At 45.6% G+C, this 27,964-nt stretch overlaps 1 protein-coding gene across 2 annotated transcripts; it reads right to left on the reverse strand.

The window, feature by feature from the left end:
* Positions 1-32: 32 nt before the first annotated feature.
* SGPL1 (sphingosine-1-phosphate lyase 1) lies at positions 33-27,887 on the reverse strand. 2 transcript variants are annotated; one of them, XM_072340113.1, is made up of 14 exons: positions 27,806-27,887; positions 21,835-22,000; positions 19,691-19,758; positions 17,700-17,847; positions 16,078-16,157; positions 14,461-14,589; positions 8,239-8,327; positions 7,032-7,137; positions 6,453-6,551; positions 5,277-5,426; positions 4,796-5,034; positions 4,246-4,392; positions 3,176-3,296; positions 33-3,081 (listed from the first exon to the last, which is right to left on the reverse strand). In XM_072340113.1, exons 1-14 carry the CDS (start codon positions 27,806-27,808, stop codon positions 2,941-2,943), a joined length of 1,686 nt encoding a protein of 561 aa, XP_072196214.1. In that variant the 5' UTR covers positions 27,809-27,887; the 3' UTR covers positions 33-2,940. The 2 variants fall into 2 exon arrangements, with proteins under 2 accessions (XP_072196214.1, XP_072196213.1); XM_072340112.1 differs by lacking the exon at positions 27,806-27,887 and adding an exon at positions 24,015-24,541.
* Positions 27,888-27,964: the final 77 nt, after the last annotated feature.

Consider the following 27,964-nt stretch of genomic DNA (forward strand, 5'->3'; position numbering starts at 1 on the left):
AAAAATAAAGAGTTCAACAAGCCAAGGTAGCTCAATGCACCACTTTAATACAAACTAGGCCCATTTTCACCATCTTGTCAGCTATTTCAGCCTACAGTTTTACACTGGCAAACTAGAGCAATACAGAATGACTGCCATCAGAGGAACTGATCCCATTCATTTATTAAAAACATTCAGTGCGAGTTTATTGGGCAAGATATTATTGTGTTGTACGCAACCCTTCCACTCTTCTAAGTCATCTGAAAAGTGCAGAGGAAATCCATGGCATGAAGACAGACATCTCCTCTTGGTCCATCACACCAGATATTCTTCAGTCTAGTACCTTATGAACATCCAACTCCTTTAGGAGTGCTTTGTGCAAGTAACAAATCTAGTGCCTCACCTGGAAAACCTGACCAGTCAGAAATATCTCACAGGAATTAGCAGTTGGGAAGATCCCTCCAGTTCTAAAGCCATATCCCATTCCAGATCAAAATCCAGTCCATACAATTATTCTTTTTTTTTTCCTTTTTTTTTTTTTTTTTTTCCCTTCATTTAAAACAATTATTCAGCCTGTTGTTCTCATTTTTCACTAAAACCATTTGGCATGATAAAGGAGATGCAGATTACATGTTAGATAACAAGGATGAATAAAGACTACACAGCAGTAAATTACAGTGGCCTGTTCCTGACCACAAGATTACATTTACAATATAGAACAAATACATATTAAACAATTAAACTCACAAATATTACTAGCAGGTGAATCCAGAATAAAGTACAGTGATTTACAAATAACATCTTGAAATACACAGGAAAATGTGAAAGGGAGCACTGATCCATCAGATTCATTAACCTCCTTTGGGGGAGAAGACAAGCAGGGAAGAGGAGTTCCTCTCCTTCATCCCACTCTATTCCTTCCCCATTATCTTTGAAAGCAGGAACAAAAAGAGTAGCTCCCTTTTTATGTTTTCCAAATGTTGGTTCAAGGAGAACCATCACAGTAGCCAGACATTTCAGACTCTCTCCACAGTACAGAAACTCAGAGATGCAGTAATGGTCACATTAGCAAGATGTTAACAGAATAAGGAGGTCCAACATAAATGCCAAAGCTGGTAACACCACCAAGAGACTATTAGTCAATTCAAATGTGATGTTTCTAGAAGAGCTCAGAGTCATGCACAGAGTCACCAATGACAGGCAATGGCCAAAATACTTCATCTCCTAGCACTGAGAATAAACCTGTTAAAAAGCAAGTTATTCTTCCCCACTAGGCACAAGGCTACACTTGCGTGTGCGGTGGCTGTTAAGAAGCCTTCTCACTTTGCATAATTATTGTCCAAGCGTGTGCTTGCGCTCGTCAAACCAGTGAGGGTCAGATTAGGGCCAAGCAATCCCCTGTGGCAGAGATGCCTTCAGATGCTGCAGTCATGGCACAGTGTTCTCCCAGATGCTGAACTCTGCCCGGGAAACCCTCTGTAGCTTGCAGAAAGCTGAGAGCAGGCACATGGGAAAGCCCTCCAGCAGCAACTCCAGCCATGTTTAACAACTCAAGAGAATCTAGCTCATCCTTAAGGCAACAACTACCTCACGTTGCTCTGGTGAAACTCTCTCCCAGTAAAAACAGTGAAGAAAAACAGGAAGGTTGAGACATGTGCCCAAAGCTCTGTTACCTGCAACTTACTGCATCCTATCTTCTACCTTTCAGAGCTACGCCAGCCAGCATCTACTGTGAAGGGACTTGGCTCAACAGCACTACCATTCTACCTTATGGGCAAGCACAGTTTACCTGAGGCACGCCTGCCTATGAGGTTTTGTTATCAGTATAGTACCGTAAGGAAATGGCTGCAGCTAACCTTGCAGTCAACAGCTGACCCCTCAAACCCTCCCTGGCATCACATAAAAAGCCAGAGAAGCATCAAGGCACAATGGTGAATGCCCTTTTGAGAATGTGCCTTAAATGAATCAGTGCAAAGAGCAGAGAAATTACTAATTCCTATTACAAAAGTCACCTTGTTATACTAAAGGATTATGGTTTAAAAAAAAAAAGGTCAGCTTTGGTGCCATACATTTGCACATTAAGTCCCCAGCTATCATCAATGCCAGGGCTTGACTGACTCAACTACAGCATTGTGAGATAGTGCAAAACCTTCAAGTTTCAACAGTGAAATCACTGTTTTGCACATCCCTCCAGAACCGTGCAAGGTGCAGCAGCACTCTAGGTGGTAGTTGCATGTCTTCTAGAAGAGGCAGGGAAGCAAAACAGATACTACGTACCTAAGGTTTTCAGTACCGTTCAGTCCTTCTCTGTATACCACCCACTGGGTTTCTATTTTTGCTGTTATTCAAACAGATTCCAGAAAAGGATTGAGTGTTGTCCTCCTCCTCCCTCAATAGATATTGATTGCAGTCAGGTCTCCAGGGTGGATTTTGAAGAGTTACGTGACCACCTTTCCTTTGCATTACATAGATACATAAGGCTTCCAGTACAGTTTGTTAAATGCAGTAGCTGGGAGGAATACTCAAAAGAAAACAAAATTTTCAATTTATTTTCTACCTTCAACTCCTGGGAAGAGTGAAGCATTGGAACACAACGTGAAAACTCAAATCTAATGCTTGGCTGGACACCAGCTGAATACAGTCTGAGGAGAAGAAACAGCATGGAACAAAGAGACATACAGAATACCTGAGGAATCTGGAGATGTGGAATGGACATTCAGTTCATCATCAGTAATTGTGATAAGAGTATACAGGGGGAGGAGAAGAAAAGCCTTAGGACTAAAACTGGGCGTGAAAATAATGCAGATTTCAGAGCAGACAAAGATGGGGTACAAAGTTTGACATCAAGCTGCCATCAGACCTGCAACTTTAAGAACAAAGGCTTACTGCAATCTCCTTCCTTAGGAAACCTTTAGAACCACCCCAGTGCTGGCTGGCAAGGCACCGATTGTTGTGCTACAGTCAGTGGTGGCCAGGAGAGCCGTTCATGTGCTTTTCACTGCCAGGAACATCCGTGCTGTACAGGCCATCCAAGTATGCCAGGGAAATCTCTGCTACCAAGCTCCTGTCTGGGATGGACTGGGCCATTCCATAGATGGCTCCCTAGGCAGAAAAGAGGTCGTTACATGGGATCATTAACATCATTCAAGAAACACGCTCACCCTGCACACACACTGATCAGGTTGTGGATCCTTACCATGCCCGTGGTCTTAGCGTTGAGATTCTTCATTATGTCCTCAATGCTGTCTTTGACATCTTTCAGGAACTGCTCAGCCACACCAGGTTTCGTGTGCAACTGCGTGATGCAAAGATGAATGCTGGGCAGGCAGGGCAGAGAGGAGAGATTAGCCACTTTGTGTATATCAGCTGCACATTTCCACAGCAACTGACAGTCCTTCCCTACCCAGTGACAACTGCCTACCACCTTAAATTAACATTTCAGTGGTTTTAAGGGAAAAGATTATTCCTTTATTCCCAGTTACAGGTAACCCCTGCAAAATACTTGTTGGAACCAAACTGCAGAAATTTCAGCTCTTCTTTAGCAAGGAGGCAGCTCCCCTTTCCTTCCTGACGTCAGCGTAGATGGTTAAAGGTCTGCACAACCTGTCAGCTACCCCCAGCATGGAAGTCAGCACCCACCAGGAGGAGCAGGGCTACTCACACCTCCAAGATGTTACTTCAGGCTCTCTACACTCCTCTTCAAGTCTACAACTGCAAGTCTATAACATTTCCAGTGCGGCTCCACCTTAGAACACTTGTCCCTCTCACCCCCAGAAAGGCAAAGTCCAAAAAAACTAAGAAAAAAACAATCCAAAATACCCAACTAACTTCAACAAACATTTGTTTGACATCAGGCTGGAAACATCACTGAAAATGACCGACCCTTCACTGCTCTTTCAATTACCTTCCTCTTCAGTAGGCAGGAATAAGGTATTTAAAAAACGAACCAAATGAATCTCCATGTACTCACTAGCAGACATGAGATAAAGCCCCAGCAATTTACATTTTTCTGCTTGCACTAAGCAGAGATAAATAGAAAGGGAGCCCCTGTTATGCCCTCTGCCAGGCTCATTAATATTACTATTGCTGCTATACATGAGCAATTACAAACATAATTGCTTCTCCATAGAGAAGAAGTCTACATACAATTTATCAGATAATAGACAACAGCACTCAGCAAATTAAGGTGACCTAAAGACTACTATCTTGCATACCCTGGCTATGCACATTGTTCCTCTGTCTACAACAGCGTGACCACAAACTCACCTTGGTGGGAACTGCAAGATGTTCAGGTTCCATCCTTTTGCAGCTAACAAATTAGATAACCGATAAATGTCAAACGTTTCTGAACCAATGGAGAGGACAGACACCTCAGGTTTCCCAAAAATGAAGATGCTGTCAATTTTTCTCAACCTTGAAAGAACATTAAAAAGAAATGACTAAGCAGGGTTACAAGGAAATGGCAGGAAGCAGCCAGACATTTAGTCTATCTATCTAGGGCCTCGAGGGAAGAGAGGGGAACAGACCAGAGCACGTGCCTACCAAAGGAAAGAAGAGAAAGCAGAAGACTCTCTTGAAGTAAAGAGTCAGAAGAAACTCTTGGAGCAAAATCAGCTAAATAAAGATGCCAGCACCCCTCTGCTCCAGGCCCCTCAACAATCTGGCACTGGGCAGACAACCTGGGCATAAACAAGCATCTTTTCCTATATCTATCCAGTGGATTCCTGAGTAACATGCAATAGCTTCTCTAGGAAAACAACAACAACAAAAAACACTCAGAAAAAAACAAAACCAGAAAGCAAAGGCACACACGTACTCCGATTCAAGGAAGCGAGCTGTTTTTATGATCCTTTTCGTGGCCTCAACGTAGCCCGATTCCCCCATGTGCATCAGAGTTGCCCAGCACGCAGCTATGATTCCACCAGCCCTGGAGCCTGCTATGGAGGGGGAGGCGTATATGCCCCCTTGCCAGTCGGGTGCCACAAAGTACTGGTAGCTCCTGTACTTCTTGTCGCTGTACAGCACCACAGAGGAACCCTTGGGAGCGTAGCCATACTGCAAGGGGGTAACAAGGCATTAAAAAGCAGCAGGACTCAGCAGCACTGTCAAGCACCTACTACACACAGTTACCAAAACCCACTTGCCCGCAGGCATGTTGCACAAAGCACCTGAGCCCCTGCCCCTGCCCTTCAGCACTTCTCTATGTTGCAGAAAAGAAATGCCTGGTGACAAGGATGGCATCAGAAATTGCTCCCCCAGAACGAAAGCATTGGAAGAACTCTCTCTTCTGTTTTTACCTTGTGAGTATCAGCAGAAATGCTGGTCACACCTTTCACACGGAAGTCAAACAGACATTTCAGAGGGAACCCGGCCTTCTCCATGAAAACAATGAGAAAACCACCTAGGCAGGCATCGACGTGGAAGGGGATTTTGTACTTCACTGCAAGCTGCATGCAAATGAGATTTGAGTGAGTAGCACGGTCGGGAAAGAACATGAGGTAGTTGGGGTACCCAGTATTTCACACTTGAAAGCATTCTCAGCCTTTTCAGAACACCATGCCACCCTCAACCTGTTGAAGACAGAAGACCAGGAAGGACTGGCTACTTGTAGATGCCTTCTCCAGCCCCTTCTGCATGTTTAGACAGCACCAGCAAGATAAAATCTTTGTATTTGGGCAGCTTACTGTATTTGACAAAGCGAGGAGACAATTTGGTTTGAAAGCGATATCCACAAGAAAGCTTGAGGACATGCTCTAAATGAAAAGAAAGTCAGAGCCCTGGCTGGTTACATACAACAGAAATAACCATGACAAGGAACGCAAAGCCAAGAGGCGTGTTTGAACCGAGATCCTGACCCTTTGATTTCTCTGCACAACACATTCCTCTGACTTCTGCACCATGCTTGCTACAACCAGTGGCCTTAAATCAAAGCCATTTTACAAGGTGGGCTATTTTGCTGTTCTTTCCTCTCAGATATCGAAAGACAAACCCTTCTGGCTGGTTTCAGAGAGAGAGAGCAGCAAAGCTTTAGGTCACAGACACAATATTTGCCTTCAGTTACAGCAGAAGTTCATGGCACAGGCTTGGTAGTTCAGAGACAAAGCATGTGCTTGTCACTTTGCCTTGCAAAAGGCACACTGCGTCCAGCAGCTTAAGTCTGAATCCAGCACCACACAGTTATATGACAATGCTCACAGGTAACATCTGGCATTTAAAGCCTAACCTCTCACAGAAGTTACTGAGTAAGCACAAAAAAAGAGACAGCCCTGCATTCTTCCTTTCCAGATCGTGTCCTACATGTGCAGCTGTTGGCTAACAACTGATTTAATGGCAGTAGCACCTTCCCACCAATCTGTGTCTCTCTTCAGATTCATGGGTTGGGATCCTGGAACACCTCTCTGCTCACTCTTCTTGTGTAGAACAATGCAAAAGTGTTATTGCTACAGCACTTAGAAGCCCCAAGGGCATCCTACCTTTGCCACCTCTTCGATGGGGTCCATAATTCCATGTGGGAACTGGGGAGCAGAACAGACCAACATGGCTGTGTTCTTCGAAATAGCTCTCCTCATTGCCTGAAGATTTAAAGAGAGAAGATGCTCACATTCCATTTACCACCCTGCCAAAAAAGATAAAAAATAAAACATGCAGCGTCTGGTCTTAAAATCTAACACAGAAAGCCTATAGAAAGCAAAGTGATGAGCTATAAGCATGAGAAGACAGCAGCTGAGTCATTTAACTTGTCCACTTGGAAATACTAGAACAGTTTGGTTTGTTCATCCTCATCTGAAACCTGTGGCTATTTCTGAAATACATAAATTATTTCATTCTAAATGAATGACAGAGGACAAAAGGATGGTTTACATCCACTTATTTCAAACAAAATCTTGTATGCAATGGCACATTCATTCTCACTGTCCTTCCTTACCTCTAGGAAACATAGTTCATCTCTCTCTATCCACCGACTTGCTACATGGGTAAGTAGATTCTTTGCTATTACCTACGTAATGCTAATTTCCCCACAGAAAGGAGTTCCACGCTGACTGAAGTGATACCTGAACATCCACTTCCATAGTCTTGGTCAATGGGATGTGAATCAACTTCATTCCAAAGTAGTGTGCTGCCTTGTCAAATGCTGCATGAGCACTCACTGGGACCAACCTACAAAAGTAACATATCACACGCTTCAACCCAGGCAGCACGTTAAGTCTTAACACAAAGAGGAAAGTAAAAAGAAAAGAATTCAGCCTGCAGGTATTTCAGCATTTCTTCCCTTAGGGACAGGTCACAAACAGGCCAAGCATATGTTTCAACCAGGACAAGAAAGACCACGTGCTATTCTGGATGAAACAATCCAAAGAAAGCCTAACAAAGTCATTCTGTTCCACTGCATGGTCTCCTGTGAATCAGGAGTTCCTAAGAAAGTTAACTTCTTGTCATATCAAACAATATTTTTACCATCTCCAAACCCTCACCCTCCCCAGGAGGGGCACATGACAATACAAAAGCAAGGAACAACAGAAGCATGCTGAAATAACATAACATTTGATGTCTGCCATCTCCAGTGGCAGCGTCTGAACCGCTTCAGTTAACCTTGTTTTCTGAGGCATCACATCTTTACTGCGGCCTTTAATAGCACACAAAATCGTTAGAAAAGGAAGAAAAGAGCCACAGGAATTCAGCAGAAGATGAACACCATCATTTTATCTCTCTGTTTTCCCCTCTTAAGCAATTAACCGGAGAAACATTTTTGACGCACTGTCTAGAAAAAATAAAAGCACATTAGAGAGCAAATCCTCTATTAGCAGTCTAACGATTAGCACAGTTCCTCATTTCAGCTCCAATCAATCCCAGAGTTTTCAGGCTAAACCCTCTTTGATCTGAATAAATCAAAACCCTTAAATACTTCAAAGTGCCTTGCAATCTCAGCTCAAGAGGAGCTCAGAGCGGGTATGAGCAGGCTCCAGCTACAGCTGCATGCAGGTATTGCAAAAATACTCTGCACGGTGTAGCTACAACAGCTCCACAGCCAACATTCACACCTGGGATCCCAGGCAGCTCCAAGGCTCCTGTTCTTCTGCAGTTCCCTTCAGCCAAGGGTTCCTTCCTGCATTTGGGGCCTTCAGAAAGAGATGGACAAGGAGGAGGTGGCAGCAGGCTATGAAATGAAGGAATGCAGGGGGCCTAGCAGCCTCCTCAGCTCTGAAGGACAGCAAGTTGCAAGCCCACAAAGAAAAATCCCAACCACAAAGGACTGCTCACATTTCTGGACGTTTGATGCCTCTCTCATAAGCCAGGTCTCGGTACGCCTTGCAAGCCATCAGAATACTCTCTGTTCCCCCAGACGTCATCTGTTGTGAAGAAAAGAAACAAGTAAGGAAAATGGCTGCTCACGTAGGTGCTGCAGCAGAGGAAAACAGAAAGCCACAGCATCTTCTGCCAGCTTGGAGGCAGAAGATGCATAGGACAGCTCAGGCTTTCAAGGGCACCGAGCAGCTCAAGGTTGTTTTCTGGCACCCAGGTTGAAAGTGCACATTTAACTAAATGTTGATTTCTCTATTTCAAGTTAAATAAAATACAATAAAGCCACAGAAGCCTTACGAGAGGGAAACATAGTGCACAGTCACTAGCTGGCAGACATGACCACTCCTCATGAAACTACAAACGTATACTTACCCCTCGATTACCTGGGCATTGTTTATCTGGCCTGCAGATATGCCACACATACAGAAACAACAAAGTTGACTCTGCATTAAGCTAACCAAAGTACAGCAGAGTTTATTAGGTCTGGAGCAGTGCCACACTGGGGCTCGGAGCCAGCTTGGGCTTGGCACTGCTCCTGAGCCCAGAAACCTTCCCAGATCTGGGAGCAGTGCAGAGTGCTGAGCCCTCTCTGCAGAAGCCAGCCAAGGTCTGGTCCTTACAAGGTTGGAGCTTGTAAGCCCTCAAGGACCTCAGAAGGGATTTGTGCATCCATACAACTCACTGCCCCTGCTGAGCTCACACCTTTTATTCTGACCACAGGTGAACAAGGGGTTCTGCATCACAAAATGGAAGAGAGGAAGGCACACATGCCAGCTGTTTGACTAAGTTCACTACTGCACACTCAAGAGCTTTCTGAAAATAAATAAATGAAACACAAGTTCTTCTAATAGGATGACCGTCTCCCTTCAGCCAACACTTACGAGTCCCACTGTGCAATGGACAGAAAAGTGTGAGCTCAAATCTTTCAAAGTACAGTTTGAATCTAGTAAAATGGTAAGGTTGGTTTCTCAAGCAGCCTGCAGGTGTCAATGCTTCTGTCACCGCTGTGCTGGGGGAGACATACCTTGGGGAGACCTGGTGCTTGGGAAAAGGGTACAGCATTGTTTGAAAGAAAGGACAGTGTGACAGCACATATGGAGGACTGCTTTGAGATCCCCAAACCTTTTGAACACTCTGACACTTCCCCTTTTAATACCGCACCCCAAATAAACATAACAAGGATGCAATCACATTTGTATGCCTTGCAACATCCACCAGTCTGGGTTTTCTGCTGGCTTTCCCCTGCTGACATCGCTGCAAAAACCCAAAACCCAAGTAAGAAGCATGACTGTGACAGTGACTCAATGTTAAGCACAGAGAAAAGGAACAAAGTTCACAGGCACAAAAAGCAGCCTGCCACATCTCTTAGCAGGATGCAAGCTAGCAGCTGCCACCACAGGCAGAGTGGAAGTCACTCTCTCACCACTGAACATTTCTGCTTTTTTTTTCCCCTCTCCAGTTTGTAAAGCAACAGCTGCTGTTGAATAAACCTAACAGAGCTTCACACTGGGTAAAGAAATCATTGCATTTGTTGTGCAGCAAATAGATAGCAGGAGAAACACAATGTTCTAAGCATTTTATGGCCTGCGTTATTCACTTCTCAATCCTCGTTATGAAAAGATCTGTAAAGTTGTCAGCCATCATCTTTAGAAGATAACAGCTGGCATAACATGGACTCCCTACTGTGGGGTGGGAGAAGAGGATCAGAATAACTGTACATTTGCAATATAGCTTGCAACACCACTTACAGCTTTGTAAGGATTGTGAAAACAGCGCTAGGCATGATTTGGGGACGTTAGAATTCACACTGCTGAGCGCCAGATACCCTGTATGACCATGTGTGCCCCTTGTCGAGCAAGCAGCCCTACCTCTACCCTCTCCAAGAAACAGCTTCTGCAACAACAACCTTATTCCTGTTTTAGTCTTTCCACCAGCACCTTGCCCTTACACACAATGCACCTGGCTCACCACCTGCACGCAAACACTGAGGCACACAGAACAGGGAGGTCAATGTCCCACTTTGTCACAGATCCAGGACAGAACCTCCTCCCAGGCACCAGCCCAAGCCTGAACCACCATCACAGGACCCAACATCCCCTCCACTCAGGGCAGCCGGCCAGCATGCAGTGATTCAGCACTGCCCACGGCACATGCAGATGTGTTTTCCCTCCCCTCAGAATGAAAGTCTAGAGGCACAAGCAATGTCGTGGGGAGAAGGGCTGGGAGTTGGCATTGCTTTCAGCAGCTTTCCAATCCCACACTATCTGGGAACGCCAGATAAACCACATGGGGAAAGCAAACAAACACACTTTCTTTGTTCTTACTTGTTATTTTCCAAGCGGGAAGGGGAAGAAGAAAGCAAAGAGAAAAATATATATATCCCTCCTGCTCTTTAAACTTGGTATGCCCCTCCCCTCCTACCACTCACTCCTTCCAAACACCAGCACTCTGGAACCTCAGCATTCAAACAGCAAGAAGGTACAGTCCCCAAAGCAGGCCTTCTGCCATGCCACTGTTAAACTGCCTGACAAAGAAGAGCCCTGGCTTAGCTCACAGTCTCTAGAAAGTTTTGCTTGCAGTTCACCATGTTCATTCAGACCCTGGAGACACATCAGAGCCAAGTTCCCTTGAGGTGAGCTATGTGATGAATAAAGTAGCAAGCTACCATTTATTTCTAATGCAGCATTAGTGCCGAAGTGTACCACAGCCCATAAGGCCATAACATAGCGTCAAGCTCATGTAAAGCCCCTGTAAGCCCACTGCTTGTAAATTCCACCCATTATCTCTCACAAGGTGACCTGCTTGTCACAACAGATAAAAGCTGACAGCTCTGCAGAAGGACAAGGCAGAGCCTAAGTTCCCCCCAAGACACAGCGCTCACATCCCACTGCTCAACTCTTATGCCAAATGAGCAGGCAGCTCTGTGACCAAGTCTGGAGCCCCCAAGTTTGGAAAGAAGAGACAAACCAGCTTATGCAGGAGGCTTGGGTCTGCATCTTCTGATTCTGTCTCCTTGTCTGTGCTCAGCTGCAAAGTGTAAAGAATTCACAGGGAGATCGATATCAAATAGACACACTTGCCCCACACACAATTTTCCTCTACGCTTCATTCAAAGTTGCCCCTTTCCTGAGTTTAAAAAAATACTAAAAATCCAAAACAAAACACACAGAGGCTTGCACTAAACCAGCGATTTCCACACATCAGAGGGGAGATCTTCAGAGACAGCATTGCAAAACAAAGCACCTTGTGAGTAGGAACACATCAGACAAGAAAACATTCTCCTCGCATTCCTCCTGTATGTACTGAGCTTAATTAGTCTTTCCCAATCACAATTAGAATTTCCTGGGAGCCAAAAATCACCAAATCCTGTCTCTTGTGTGAGGAGATTAAAAGAAAGAACAAAAGTAGTTAGTGACAAATAGGAAGCATCCACTCACTGCTAAAATAGATTGCCTTTAAACACTACTTGAAAGCCTGGACCATCTCTTGGTGCAGCTTAAGGCAAACTGCAGGCCTGCACAGCCCCCACATAGGAATTGCTAGAATTTTTATGTTCACATTTAAACTACAGAGACTTACAGCCCCCACACCTCGCATTAAGGCATCTCCTGTAAATAATGCAAGCTGCTCACCTAATACAACATTCAGAAACCTGAAACATGTTTCATTTTAACATCTATATAAGACACCAAATATCCTCCAGGAGGAAGCAGACTGCTCTCCAGAGATGCCCTCAGGAAGGCATCCACACATTGCACTGCAGCACTGTGTGGTAGAGATGCCCAGGCTGCAGAGAGCTCCAGAGTATTAGCCCCCAAAAGTGTAACGTGTCATGGAAATTAGAGCACAAAAAGGAAGCGAATTTGCCTTACTGAGAAGCTCAAACTTTTCTTCTTTGTCCCCCAAATAGCAAGCTCTTCAGAAGCACCAGCGAGCTCTGTCTCCCTTCACAAACCAACACAACTGCGCAGGTTGCCCAAGGTTCTCCCATCAGGTGAGTAAATGCAGCAGACAGGGACCCAGCAACAGACACTGCTTCTCAGAGTGGTGGTGAAATTCAGGGGGAAAAAAGCTTTTCTTTTTCAACTTTACAGCACTGCAAAACTGAATCGTGCAAACCAGAAACCTCCTAGAAAGAGCCAGCAGCACAGCACCTCCTGAGCAGATCAATTCAGAGATAAAGATAACTCACAGCACTACGCCCTGCCTGGCTCAGCCATTTCTTTTTTACAGTCTCACTGGGTACTGGAGCGGAACTGCAGCACCACAGCCTTGCAGACACAGAAAGAACAGCAGCAGCTTGGAAAAGAACACTTTTTAAATGGCTGTGTTGATGCCCAAACCTCCAGAAATCATTCTGAAATACCATCCCTGTTTGGGGAAGAAGAAAATAATAAGTCCCTGAGCCCAAATGTTTGAAGAGGAGGTGATCCCCTATCTCCCCCCATATCTCTCCAACAGCTGTTAGCTCCTCCAGACACAGGCAGGAAGGCAGAAAGTCCACTGGAGAGACTCTTTTGGACAAGATAATTACAGGGGTACAATTAATCTTCCATTTCCACCCTATCAACTATTCAGCCCTCCTTCTGACCCCACAAATTTGGCTGTTCAACCAGCTAGAACATAGTTTCATGGCAGGCTGCATGCCTCCTCTTTCACTCTGCTTCTGCTTGGCTCCCAGCTGCAGCTCTGCGACACAGCCCTCTAAAGGAAGGGAAAAAGCAAAGAGAGGGAAGAGTGGGATTCCATAGAGAACAATAGCAGAGATCTCACACAGGCTATGATCCCTGAGCAATCACTGTGGAGCAAGTTTTACCATTCTGAATTTCTCCTTCCATACAATTCTACTTCCCAGCAGACGCACTCACAGGGCCAAGGTTGGCACTTCTGTAATGCGCAGTTAACATAACAAAAACTGAACAAGCAGACTACCACAAGCAAAGTTTTCCTACGGTATAATAAGCAACACAGAGCTATCTACTTGACTTGTATCAATTAACATCTCCACTGTTGATAAAGGTGACTTTAATCAGCTTTAGAATCAGCCTCTCCTCTCTCCATGGCCAGCCTCTGTTCTGCAGATCAGCAAGGAGAAGAGGTCAAGCTATTTTGAGATGCAAAGAAATGCACTACTTTTCCAGTCCTGAGGGTGGCACAAGGAATACATTCTCATTCAGCACATGGAGGGGATTGAAGAACTCAGAACCCAAGTCAGGTCGCTGGGTGCAACCTCCTGCTATCGCAGGCAATCACATCTTAAATTGCTGGTCACTGCACGATCCAACTCTGTCTTCAACCCAGATGGAGTTTGGTCCTAACTACCCTTACCATTCAGATAATCTAATACTTAATCCTTTAACACAGTGAAGTTTCCAACAGTCAGATTAAGCCCATTCAATGCCAGCTCACTCCATAAACTCTTGTGTCAACACTGCCTTTCCCCATTGATCTTTAGCCTCTGCAGGCCTTCTCCCTCTGTGGCATAATTTACAGACGGCAGTCATATCACACACAGCCTCTGAAAAATCACATCCGCATGCTTCTCACAAGCAGAACTGCTTCTCTGCAAGTTATCCAGCAGTCTCTGTGCCAGCTGCAACACAACACCATGTGAGGAAATAAGACCTCACTGTCTCAGACACCACAAACAGGGAAAGAATGTGGCCTGAGGAATTCAGAACTCCCATCAAAAAGGAAAACTAAGAGGGAGGAGTGCAAGAAATTACGCCTTATTTTTTACAACAATAACTCACTGTGCAGGTTCACAGCTTTTGTTCTCTGACCAGCTTTCAAAAAAAATCAGTGTTAAGGGCACACATTGGAGCTCTTGATATGAACTCCACTGAGGCTTTAGAACTGGTTTCCACTCTGGTATGCTGGAAGGTCTCATAAACTTGGGAAGAAAAAGTGACAGTACAGTGCCATGCCTGCTTGCTCACCAATACCTGGAGCCATTTGCTGGTGATCAGCCAGCCAGCCTTGTCCTCAAGTCTCAGCATTCTGGCATGCTCACAGGTTTCCAGCTCAGAGAAGAGACCTGATGGGAGCTACTCAAAGTGACACTGCCCTGGCAAGCACCAGAACCATAAAGCAGAATGATCTCTGTCTCAGATGGATGGATTGCACTTCAAGTCAGAAATAGCCAAGAGCTCATGGGACACTTGGATACAGGTTACTTACAGCACCACAAGAGCTGGGGCTCCCATGGAAGAGACTACAGGCAATCCTCACTACTTCTGCTTCCATCTTTCTCAAACCAGGGAATATATCTGGATGGAGGGGATTACTCCAGGCAAACTCTTCATACACCTTCAAAAGAGAGACAGAAAGTTAGCTGTGCAGACGAAGCCTTGGATTATCAGCAAGAGGTCCAGATTTAGGAACTCACTGGACACACTGTGCATATAAGCAGACTATCTGCAGTATTAACTCCTGCCGTGAGTGCACACCACACACTGGGAAACTATTGCTGGGAGGAAAAAAAAAAATCATTTGTTTTTCAAGGGCATTCTGGTCTTTGCAATGTCTCTATAACAGCAATATTGTGTGTTGTAAAGGCAGGTTTAATGGTTTAGCTATTTAAACAAAAACATAAATGTTTGTCGTTCTTTTGTACTATACCTAGTCCTGGTGTATGCACACCCTATGACTGCTCTATGCAAAACAGGCCAGTAAAACTGCTTTGCAGAACTGCTCCCAAAAACTGCTTTGCAGAACTACTTTTTGAGTTCACTATTAAAGGGCAATTCCGAAGCAGCCAGAAAAGCACAAGTGACCACCCACACAGCAGCAAAAGTGGCCGTGGAAACCAGTATTTCATGCTCGTTCTGCAACTGCGAGCTCACAGGATGAGGCTGGAACAGGCCAGTTCTGACCTCCTGCAGCCACGATCAAAAAGCAACTGCAGGGATGTTGAAAGAAATACAACAGAATAAGCCAGAGAATAATCAGCACAGACAGAGGGAATGTTTCCACGCAGCTCTCAATCCAAGGTGATGCTGCTCTAGCAAGGCAGCTCTGAGCTTTATTTTTCCCCAGAAGAAAACAGCAATAGCAACCACCCAACAGAGCTCATTACAGCTGTTACAAAAGCTGTTCCCAGGAGCAAGAAAGCTAGAATTTCTTTTAGCAAAAACAACTCTTGAAGTAGATACATTGAAAAACAGACCTTAGGGCTGCTTATTTTTTTTCCAACCTTCTCAAAGGGGAAAGTTTCAAACTAGGTAAACAGACCTAACAAAGACTCCACTGAAACATGCCAGTGCCCCATTGTCACACAATTTGAACTGCAGAGCAAAGCCAAACACATTTTACAAACATCCTTTTTCGCTTAAATCGAGACCAGTTCTGTTTTGCTTAGTGAAGCTGCTACAGCCCAAAGTCCCACAGCAATCCAGTAGTGGGAGAGCCAAGGATGCTTTTGCTTCAGCCTACAGCAGTTATATCCATCACAGGGAACACTGAAGCTGACCTATGGCCATTTTATGTCAGTACCAGTTTCCAGTTCACTTGCACTCAGCTTCTTACATTCTTACTCAAAACACCTTAACAGACTGGATCCTAGTTACCTCCAGATTCTTTTCACAGTGGCCAGTTGTAGAAGCCACAAATGCTTTGCTAATAAATGCCTTTCTACATACATTTACCCTTGACTCTGTCTTCAGAGTTGAGCTATCTTAGCTTCAGATCTTCCCCACTTATCTTAAAATATGCTGGAACAGTGCTGAGGGTTTCTGGTCACCCTGAAGTTGTTAAAAGTCTCTGCAAAGACGCCAAGTTAGACTGCTTGCACTTTACCTTCACTAGCAGACGGGTAAGTTTCTCTTCACCGCTGTACACAGTCCCAGAGACTTTCCCATCCTCCCAGCGTACATCTCCTGAAAGAGAAGACAGAAGCACACCAGTTGCAAGCACAGCCATTCTCAGAAAGCACGTGGAAGAGGACAAGGAAAGCCCCCACAGCAGTTCTGCAGATGAGGATTCTGCTTTTAGGTTTCAGTGATAAGGAACAAGTATGATTTTTGTGCCACAAAGGCAGCTCCCTGTAATGCTACCCCTCTTGTGTCCCGTAGACACAACAAATAACAAATAAACAATAAGTGAAGTGTTAGCACAAACAGTTAGCTGCAACAAGCAGTTACATTAATATGTAATCCACTTTAATCCTTACTCAGACTCCCCACACCACTGTCCACAAAGCTGAGCTCTTGTTGCTCAAGTTAGTCACATCCAAAAAGCACCCATCACGTTGCTGTAAACTAAGATGGAAAGGCCCAGATTGTATTGCTCAAACTACAGCGTGGGATGTCTTGGTTAAGTGCTTCTGATACAGTAACAAACCAGAGCAGGTGGATGGAATGGCATCACCGGGGCACCCTGTGCAACAGTGTTTCATCACACTTAATCTGGCTACTTTCTGCTTCAAACATCTAAGCAAAGCCTTTCCACCTGCCTCTTTGTATCCTTCTGCATAAACCTTCAATGGCATCAGCGTTGCAAGAGTAAGTGAAGCGAGCCAAGCCACAGTCCAGCCCTCACTTCCAAGTAACTTTCAAAGGGGATGGCGAATGTATAAGAAGCAGGAGCTACAGAAAAAGGAACAAAGGCCCAGCGGAGGAAGGGAATAATCACTAAGAGGAACAACACTGACAGAAGGCAGACCCAGAAAGTAGCACAAACAACAATGAAAGTAGAAAAAAAAGGAAATTGTTAGAGCATATTCTATAGCAAAACTGTTCGTGTATTTAGAGTAGATGCAATGTTCCAGCAGAAAATTCCAAGTATTTCTCAGATTGGGGGAAGGGACAGGAAGTCAGTCACTCACATTTGCTCATTAGAATTAACAGGCAGGTGAACCAGGGTGGAGAAATTTACATCAGGCAGCTAACTCAAAATGAGTTTCAGACACTGCTTGCATGGATTTAAGCCAGAGCGGCCTTGCCTTCCTTAAGTGGCATTTTGAAGGTGCAAATGATTTTGATTAAGAGAGTCCTGGAAATTCCCTAAAAGCACTGCTTGGAAGTTCTTTTTGTTATGGGTATTCCATGGGGCTTCACGGAAAACACATTTCTGGTAAAAGCCAAACATCAAGGCAACTGCTCAGAAATGTATTCAAAACTGCATTCAAATAATTCCCTCTGTATTTCTCCTCTCAGCTCTCTCATCACTGTTAGCTCTAAACTCCTGGGGAAGAAAGGGAACTCCAATGTAAATACTTGAATACAGTATTAGATGCAAATACTGACTTTGGTCACTTCCAGAAGGAAAACAGATATGAATTTGTAAGTGAAGGACATCACCAAGGAAATATGTAAGACAAAGCTACAAGCAGGAGTCATTAGATGTCATTTAGCAGAGCAAGACTAATGTTAGGTCTGTGAAAGAGACCCACCTCTGCTGCAGCAGACTCACAGTCATACCTTTTGAGCTGTACTCTTTCATCTTCTGTAGTACTTCAGGCTGGCTCATGCCTTGTTCTGGCAGCACTTTGATATAATCCTTTTCATCTTTTAGGAAGGATAAACTGGAAGTGACATCATTCAAGGCTTCATCAATCTTCTTTTGAATCTAAAAAGAAAGGAAAACCCTATCAACAAAGGTACTGGCCACATTATAAATTACAGTTCAGTGTGCGTGACATTGAACTCACTGGCCACTTTCAAACCAGTGAGCAGAACAGGTAGGATCTGTTTCAGCTCTATGACCAAAAAGCATGGCAGAGTTCACAGTTCTCCCTTCCTACCATCCTCTTCCTCCAAAAACAAGCTGTCCTTGTCCAAAACACCTCCTGAAATGCTCACAGCCATGCACTGGTCTCTAAACAACACTGGGAACTGCCTAAAGGAACATTAGGTGGCACAGAACAGAACTGTGCCAAGTAGCTAGTATGAGTGATTGCAGAGCAGTGCTCAGCTGCATTTAATGTAACAGGACAGACAACACCACCACATTCAAAGAGACTGTACTTTAATGGATACTGACAAACAGTGGGAACTTTGAGTCCCTTCCTTTATAATTGAGACAGCAAAGCTTAAGGCAAAAATATTTCATTGTTATCCAATAAGGCTTTTTTCTAAGTCTTCACATTAACTGTATTTTGTACTTGGTCTCATCTGCCAACACATACACAGTTTAGAGGCTCATGATAACTGAAACATGAAAGAAATCTCCCTTACAGACACCGTTACAAGATTTCTTCCATCTTAATCACACCCCACATCCAGGAGGCCCAGACTCCTTCCCAGAAAACATTTCAAAGCAGACATTCTTCTGAACAACACAGGAGTTGGGATATTATCAGCTTTAAAGACTTTTGGACATTGGAATGTCTCAAAGTCAAGGCCTCCTTTAAGCAACTGATAGGTTATCAGGTATCAGCCTAGCAAAGAGTAGGAAGAGCACACAGGGCACAGCATGAGTGCTAAGCACAGGAGAGCTTAACATTACTAAGCTCTGAGAAGGTAAACCTGGACAAAATATAACACCAGGGGCCAAGATGGTGCCCTTTCCTAACAGGCAGATGACAAACAGAAGCAGGGGACAACTAACACTTAGTTAATCTGACAAGCCAGAAGGTAAAACTGGGGCACAACATGAAAAGAAGGGGAGAAGTTGTTCCTTTACAGAAGGCTGAAGGAAAAACTTGAAAGCTGCAACCATGGCAAGGTCAAAAGGAAAAGTTGCTCTTTACTACTTCCATCTGATAAAAATCACCTACAACAGAGCTGGTACCCTCATGCTGCTCCAACTGATTCAATGTGTAAAGCTGTCTACACAGCAAGAAGAATGGGCAGGCATCATTGACTAGGAAAAAAATTCAACAAGCTGAGTATTTCTAGATGATTAAGTCATGATGTGCTAAAACATGCTGACATTTCTAGTTTCAAGTTTTTATGTAAAAATCATCTTCCAGACACTAAAGTCCATCTCATCTTCATGACTGCAGCAACTTCTGATATCTGCGTGCTATAAAGCCATTGCTAACAGGTATCTGAGCTCCAGACATGGACAGCCATCTGATTAAAAGATTTATCTTTCCTCGTTGCACAACAGACACCTGCCTATCTCACACTTGCTCAAGAACAAGATGGTGTTTCAGAAGAACACACAAGTTCATTCGTGTCCCCTTTTTCCATCAATCAAGTGATTCTCTTGATATCTTAACAAAGAAGAAACACCAATGGAAAATTCTGCCACTGGACTCACTGATACTTGGTTAAGCGATACCTAGAATTTACGAGTGCAATACTACTACAAAAAGACAAGGAAGAAATTATGTATTTCATTAAACCAGGTAGTGGCATCGGTATCCTTGCATCATTATGATTACAGGAACAAGAGACAGCAAAGACACACGAAACACAGTTTTTCAGGCTCAAATAACACTGCAATAAGTTGTACAAATACTTACTATAGCCCCAACAAATGGCATTTTTCTCAACAGTCTGAAGAACTGTTTTTTAGTTCGGGATGTTAAACCTGAAAGACAAAAGTCAGAAGTTAACCCTGTGTTAAGAAACCAGAAACTCAGAGCACAATAATTCCACTGCAACTCACCACATAGGTTCAGTATTTCTGATCCAGGATAAAATAAGGCAGCCACAAGGGGGATATGGTGAGAGAGAATCATATCAGAAAGCAGACATAGGCCAGGCCGCAGAAGGAACTGGTTTGCCCAACAGCAGTTACCTATGGGAACCAACTATTTGACTCATTTTCTTAATTTACTGCTAAGGCTGCTGAGTCAAGTCATGCCAACTGTAAAGGCTAAGATCTTTTCAAACTAGATGTACAAAAGGACAGCATCTGCTCGAATGGGAATTTACACCCACACATGAAGTTATACAAAGGAAAGGAGTTTAGGATTTGCTAAAGGCAAGGTCTCCAGCAAAAGCAGAAAACACTGCTTGAAATTACTTTCTGCACCTTCAAACCAGAATAGAACTGCAACATGCAAACACTCAGCAACATGAGACAGGCTCCCATGCCCCAGCAGGATAAACCGAGCTGGAATGTAACAGGTATTCTTCAGGCGTCCATCTATTCAACACAGGAGCAGCACCACAGCCCAAATACTTAAGTGGGAAAAGCCACTGATGACAAACACCGGAAAACTCCTGGGGTAGCTTCAAAGGCAGGAACGCAAGCAGGATGACAGAGATGGTTTACAGCCACCAAAAATGACTTTCGAGTCATCTGCGCATTTCAATCAAGCTCGGGCAGTTACAGGAGGAAATAGTAAATCAGCTTAAAAAAAGTCACCCATTTTAAAACTTCTCAGTCTAACCCATAGCATTAGACTGGCCCATTACTTTCCACTTCATATATGCTTCCAGAAACTGGAGCATAGGAAGAGTGCAAGAGCTTCTTTACAGTGATGGTGACGGAGCACTGGAACAGACTGCCCAGGGGGGTTGTGGAGTCTCCTTCTCTGGAGATACTCAAGACTCGCCTGGATGCCTACCTGTGTGACCTGGGGTAGGGAACCTGCTTTGGCAGGGGGGTTGGACTCGATGATCTCTGGAGGTCCCTTCCAACCCCTACGATTCTGTGATTCTGATCTATTCTGAGAAGCTACAGGAGGACAGCAACTGCAGCTTGGCACACTCTAAAGCAAATATTTGTTAGCACTCTGAAAATAACATTCCCGTTGCACATTTCTGTGCGCAGACCATTTAATTAAGAACTTCCACGCTGAGGGGGGGGAAAAAAAACACAACTGCAGACTCCTGAAAAAATTCAGACAGCCTTATTAGATTTCCTCACCATTAGTAAATATTTTTAAAGCACTGTGCAACAGCACAAATGTTAGACAAGAAGTTAGAGTGACCCTACCCTGAGCTGAAGCTTTGTGTTCCCAGTGTTTGGTTACTGAGAAGTAGGCACCAAATTACAAACTGGGCTATTTTTAATAAGCTGCCACTACAGCATTACCCCACGGCCTGTGGGATTGGCAAAGCACCTTGCTGGGCGAGGCACCTCTCCTGACCATTACAAAGGCAGAGCAGACTGCAGGTACATCAAGAGGTCCTATAAAAGAGCTGTCAGCACAGCAATCACAAAGCAGGAAGAGGCTCGACCACATGCAATTATCTTGAATATCCTGAGGATGAAACATATTCCCAACATCACATGACATTTCCGTCCTACGGAAAGGAAGAAATTGAGAGCAAGTGCTAGCCAAGCACTTGGCTACAGAGTATGGATACATATAAGGTACTAAGAATCTGAATCAAAATCTCCAGGTTTTGAGCAGGATAGCACTGTGACGAATAAATGAAGTAACCAGAAGCTCATGGAGCCCAAAGGAAGGGAAGGAGATGTGGGCACATTCCAGGTTGGCCTGCCACACCCTTTACAGGAATGGGGACGTTCCATTGATTGGACAGGACTCGTCCTTAATTTGGAAAAGGGTTTTGCTAATCCTCACTGGCAGCAGAAGGCATGTTTTAACAAATGCTCACTCTCATTTCACCCTTTTCCCTCCACTACACAAGAGCGACTGCATCCCCTTCCTTCCCCACACAATGCAAACCCCATGCTCCCAGTGCTTACTCTCGGACTGGAAGAGGAAGCCATGCAGCCATACAGTTAAAAGCGTGGAGGAAAACGTCAGCCCGATCAGCTGCCAGGGCTCCAGTCCATCACAGCAGGCGTTCACGAAGCTCATCGCTTTCTCCCAGTACATCTGGAGGATCTCCTTGTAGGGAGTCATGGCATCCTATGCAAAGGGAAACACAGATACTGAGAAAAGCTCAAACACGCACAAACAGGGCAGCAGAAATGCTTTAATGACAGACTTCCCTTCCATGTAAGTTGAGTAAAAAGGTTCTTTTCAGCACACAGACCTCCTACTTTCCTTAATTCCTTAACAGAACACATAGGTGTCTTAGATCTCCAACCAAAAGCCACTGATAGATGTGTAAGTCTCAAGGTCCCAAATCAATGTCAGCAGATCATACCATGGCCCAGAGGAAGCAGTTGTGTCAAATCCCAGTATTATTTTTCCAAGGAACTGCCTGTACACAGAGCAAGTGGAAGCTAAACGGCCACCATTCACCAGGTGCCACCAAAACAGGGCTATTTGAGTACCTAGGGCTGGACATTTAAAGATGAGAGTACTAAGCAACACTTTAAGCTTAAGAACCAATTATCAGACTCCATATAAAGGAAGGATAGTACAGATAAACACTATTGAGGGGGAAAAAAAACAAACAACACAATGAAACACAACCCACACAACCAGAAAACTGTGATGCAATAATAATTAGAATGTTAAGCTAACAATTACTGTCAGGACAGAGCTCAAGAACCTAATCCATAGCTTTAAAGTGCGCTGTCTTTATGAGTCTCAGAAGTGATGGGGACAGCAGGAGGTTCACAATGGGAAAGGATCACTTCCTCAATACAGGGAGTCTTTACAGCAATTCACAGCACAAGGATGCAGATCTGCAGAAGCAGGTCCAGAGGAGGGTTGCTAAGATGATCAAGGGGCTGGAGCTCCTCTCCTGCAAAGAAAAGTTGAAGGACCTGGGCTTGTTCAGTCCAGAGAAAAGAAAACTTTGGGGAGACCTCATTGTGGTCTGCCAGTACTTGAAGGGAGCTTAAAAGCAGGAGGGAGACAAGCTTTTCACATGATCTGATAGTGATAAGAGAAGGGGGAATGGCTTCAGACTAAAAGAGGAGAGATTTAGGTTAGATGTTAGGAAGAAATTTTCCTGCTCAGAGGGTGGTGAGGTGTTGGCACAGCTGTCCAGAGCTGTGGGTGCCCCACAGGTGTTCAAGATGAGCTTGGATGTGACCCTGGGCAGCATAACCAGTTGGTTGGCAACCCTACCCATGGCAAGGGGCTGGAGCCAGATGGTCTTTAAGGTCTCTTCCAACCTAAGCCATTCTATGATTCCATGATCCCAACACAGTTAAAGAGGTTACAAGTAGCCTACAAAAAGCCAAGAGTTTCCAAACAGTCAAAGGAGAAAGAAAAGGCACCTTACAAAAAAGTACTAGTGAGCAATCGCTACTCAGGAAAAGCAGTAAAATACATATAATACAAGAGAATTTAAAAAACACGTAAGCAACCCAACCATAAGACTAAAAACTTCCAATAAACCAACAGTGCCAAGGCATCACAGAGAAGCAATATCACTCACACCCCAACACAGGCAGGAGGAAACAGACCAAACGGGACTAAACCAGGTGTCTGGCAAGAGGAACAGCCCTCAGCTACGGGAAGCCAAATTAGCACTCATATGCCTGGCACGGAGCAGTTTCCAAATGCCCCAACCACTTAAGCCCAAAAAGAAGCCAGCCACATAAACCGCTGCAATTAAGTAGTGTTGGGGTTAGCGCCCAGTCCTCCAACTCCAGCACCACAAAGATGACTTAGCCCACAGATGTAGGGCACTTTTCAACTAACCAGAGGCACATCTCAAGTTTCATCAAGTTTGCACAATTTTCTCAGCAAAACCCCTGGAAAGGAGTGCTTAACCAGCAAGGACAGCATTGGTCCACCACCTGAAAGCTCACAACTGGATCTCAGCCAGGGCTAGAAGTGCATTTACACGTGTGGAATCTGAGCCATTAATGCACTGGTGCCTCCAGAACTGTTGTTAAGCAGTAGCAAGAAAACCCTACCATATCAGACACGCGGCAGGATGTGGGTTTCCTCTTGACAGTACTTTAAGATTCACACCCAAAATGACAACAGAATGCAACATTAGACAGAAGTTACTCACGTTGATGGCCAAGTTAAAAACAACATCCAGCAAGATATTCATCTCACTCTTGTAGAAAACTCTGGACAGAAGACCTTACCAAATCCATGTTCTGGCATCAAACCACATGCTCCCCAATTAAGTCAGTAGTCAGCAGCACATCAGCTTCTCATAAGAAAAGGAGGAATAAATAAGTCAGCACTCCAGATTCAGCCCAGCTGCACAGCTCCAGTGGCAAGTCCTGCAGCCCAGCACAGGGGTGAGCAAACGCAAGGGTCACCTCTTTCCAAAAGCCCTCAACCCAGTGCCCAAGGCTGTCCATGCAGGCTGCTCCACTCTGAGCTTGCTACAGGTGATGCCAAGCACAGCATGGATGGGATGTCTGCAAGCTGTGCTGCAGCCTTACAGCCACTCCTGTACGTGAATGGGGGGGAAAAAAAAAAGAAAGACAGCACAGGTGCATAACGAAGACATCACAGCTGAATGAGCAACACATGCACGTCTCCCTATCTTTGTTTCTGCAGTTCAGAAGACTGGTTAGCTATGCAATTTCTCAGCTCCTTGATAAACTGCATGCTCAGCATTTTCAAAGTGTTTGTTTGCCCAGAAGTATCTACCAAGATATGAGACCTCTGGTCTACCAATTACTCACTTAATACTGATGCTACCACTCAGACATACCCCATACCTTCATTATACTCAGCGATGTGGAAAGACACTGCTCCCTCTCTTACAGAGGGCAGGCAGGGGAAATAAACAGCCTACATTTAGGCCCACTGGAGGATTTATTTTTAATTGTCAGAGCATTAAGACCAACCCAAGTATCAGATATAATACTAACTGCCCCCATTAGGGCTTGCAGTATTCATCTGCACTGACACTAATGCACTCAGCAACCCAAGCAGTTTACATGCTGAATTTTTAGCTATGTCGATTAGGAATACATCCTTAGGACTTGACTTCTAAAAGCCATTAGCCAGCTGAGCTGTTCCAGGGATAAGTCACTCACACCACGACAGAAGGGGACAAATGAACTGCAGCAATGCTCCTCAGCCTCAGAACACAGGAAAGAAGGAAGGGGAAAATTGCCAAAGCTTGCTACAGCAGATTTAGTAGTTTTGCTGGAACAGCACTTCCTCTGCTGAAGGTTTAAACCTAAAAGATAGAAAAGATAAAGGCAATATACTGGAGAACCTCACACTGCTGGTAAGTGTGTAAAGTAAAGTGCCTCCTCTTTTTGACACCACGTAGTGTAAGCATTGAAAAGTCTACCTGTGCAAAAAAAGTGGAAAAAAGGTTTATCAGCAGAATCTTCCCTCCCCAGAAGAACACTTAAAGTGGGACAGAGAATAAAAGTAGCTTTTAAAGGCAAGTTTAAGTAGTAGCATGAATCTTAGAATCACTGTGTAAGGGGGATGTGCTAAGATCAAACCACATCCTGGGCTTTCACTCCAGTCCATACACTCCCCAGCCACTCATCTAACAGAACAGCATTTGTTGCCCAGCTTAAACAAACCAGCCACGTGGGCACCTGGCACCTCCAGCCCCTGCACTCAGTGCCCAGCACTCACAAGGAAAGCAGTAGCTGGGTAGCAGAGGTTGGACAGCCCAGCCAGGTAGCCAGCCTAGGAATCCCAAACCCTAACGCTGGGTTTGTCATCTGTCTGTCCTTACTGACAGGGCTGATGAGCGAGATGATGGTGCACAACTCGTCACATCATAAATTATGGAGCAGGGAGGCTGCTTGCTGCACTGCCTGGGTCAAGCCTGACGTGGGACGCACACATTGCTGTGGCAATGACAGAGTGAGCTGCTACAATACCGGTTCTCCCAACACAGCCAGCTCGCTGAGGTCTCAATGAAAAACAAGCTGAAGAACAGCAGTTTCTTCTTTATCGTCTGCCTAAGGAGGAGGAAGACATAAATTAGCTGTGCCTGCACAAAAGGCACGTCTGACCTGTACGATGACATGGGACCAGCTCTGCTGCAGTGCCATCAGTCTCACAGCCTGCTTCCTGCCACAGAGCTGGAGGGTTGAGCAATGCCCTGGCTCACCAAGGGTGCACTGTTTTGGTTTGTGCTTCCAGCCCTCGTGAGCATGACAAATACCTTTACATAAGCGCTAGGCATGGAATATTTGTTAGTCAACTCCTAATTACAGCCCGAGTTGTGGCCTGCACACTGCCCCCCCGAGGACGTGGGGCCATGCAGTGATAGTAGACAGGATCTGACAGGAATTAAGACTCACACGTCTTTAGACACACAGGCTGAACTCTGAAAGAAAATCAAGGTCAGGTCATACTTATTGCAGAGTCTTCTGTGCTGCATTTTTTCCCACCACTACCATACTAGAAGCCTCTTTCCTCCAGCATTTCTTTTGCTGTACACAGCATATGCAAAATGACGGCAGGCGCACAAACCCACCAGCCCCAGGAGTTCACAAGGAGTGCTCAGTGATGGGCTAATTATAGCACAAAAACAAACAGACAGCAACCCGGAGCAGGGCCGGCAGCACACTGGGACTCCACGCAGAGGGCAACATAAAGCTATCAACACAAGGACGGGAAAAGGCCGATCTGAGGCTCAAAAAACGTGCAGTTCTAAGAGAGCCCAAAGGGCTTTTAAAATGAGGTTAGGTTTCAGATTTCACGTGGGGGCGAGGGAAAAACCACAAAGAGCAGCTATTGTACAAAGCCTAACAGATGCTCCCCTCAGCAAGCTAAGAAACCAAACTGCCTGAGAAGCAAGTACTGAGCCCAAAACACATACAACACACCTCTCGTTCCCCTTGCTCGCTATAACAAATGGATCTATAAAGCCTCTGCACACATCTAGGCACGCTCCAGACAGCACAGCTCTCTGAAGGCCTGGATATACTCACTGCACACCCTGTGTGAACCCATTAGAGACTCCCTAGGGTTGTGGCTTCAGGATCCTGCAGTGCTTTCTTCCTTTCTCAGCATCCAGGAGGACACGAGCAGCACTCAGCTCTGTGCTGGGACTCATCCGGACACATTTTGCTGCTTGGCACCCGCTCAGATGTGGGTCACGCAGTGTTTTCTGCATGCCTTCTGGAGAACAAAATGGGCATTGATCTGAATCATTCTGCGAGCAGCTCGCAGAGATACCACTGCTCTTTAGCAGGGTCTGCTGTGACAGGAAGAGAGGACACTAAGACTGGGTACAAGGACAAAGTTTTTGTTTTTGTAAGAGCAGTGAAGCTCCGGTTGCTCAGCGAGGTGGTGGAAGCCCTATCCCCGGAGACACCCGAGGTCAGGCTGGACGGGGCTACGAGCACCTGTAGGCGTCCTGTTCATTGCAGGGGGTCGGACCGGATGGCCTTTGAGGGTCCCCGGGAGCTACGACGGCAAAGGAATCGGGTCGCAACACATCAAACACTTCCAAGAGACCGCGGACAACGAGTTTCTAGGAAACATCAATCTCTTCTGCAGAAAAGAAATATCACAGCCGCCGCTGCCCGAGCACCGCTCGCAGGGCGGAGAGCTGAGCTCAGAAAGCCAGAAGGGACGGGCAAAGCCGGGCAGAGAGCAGCCCCGGCTGCCCGAGGGGAGGACGCACACAACAGCCGCCGCCACGGGACGGCACCGGGCGGCCCCGGAGCCCGCAGCACCCTCCCCTCGCCCCGCAAGGCCTGCAGCCAGCAGCACGGCACCCGGGGCCGTGCACAGCGAAGCCGGGTTGAGGGCCCAGCTGCCGGCCGGCCGAGTTCCGGAGGCCGCATGCAGACACACACCGCTTCGTCCCGACCCGACCCGCACCCTCCCGTGCTCCGCGCTGCCGCCGCCGCTCACCATCTCCGCCGCTGCCGCCTCGGCCGCCGCCGCGCTGCCCCCGGAGCCGGCCCCGCCCCACCCCGCCCTCAGCACAGCGCCCCCTGCAGGCTGCGCCCTGCCATTAAAGCCTGAGCGGCGCTGCGGCCCCTTTTAACTCCCAGAAAGCATCAGAGCTTG

This window comes from Excalfactoria chinensis, chromosome 6 (genome assembly GCF_039878825.1).
Source record: "Excalfactoria chinensis isolate bCotChi1 chromosome 6, bCotChi1.hap2, whole genome shotgun sequence".
Taxonomy (NCBI): domain Eukaryota; kingdom Metazoa; phylum Chordata; class Aves; order Galliformes; family Phasianidae; genus Excalfactoria; species Excalfactoria chinensis.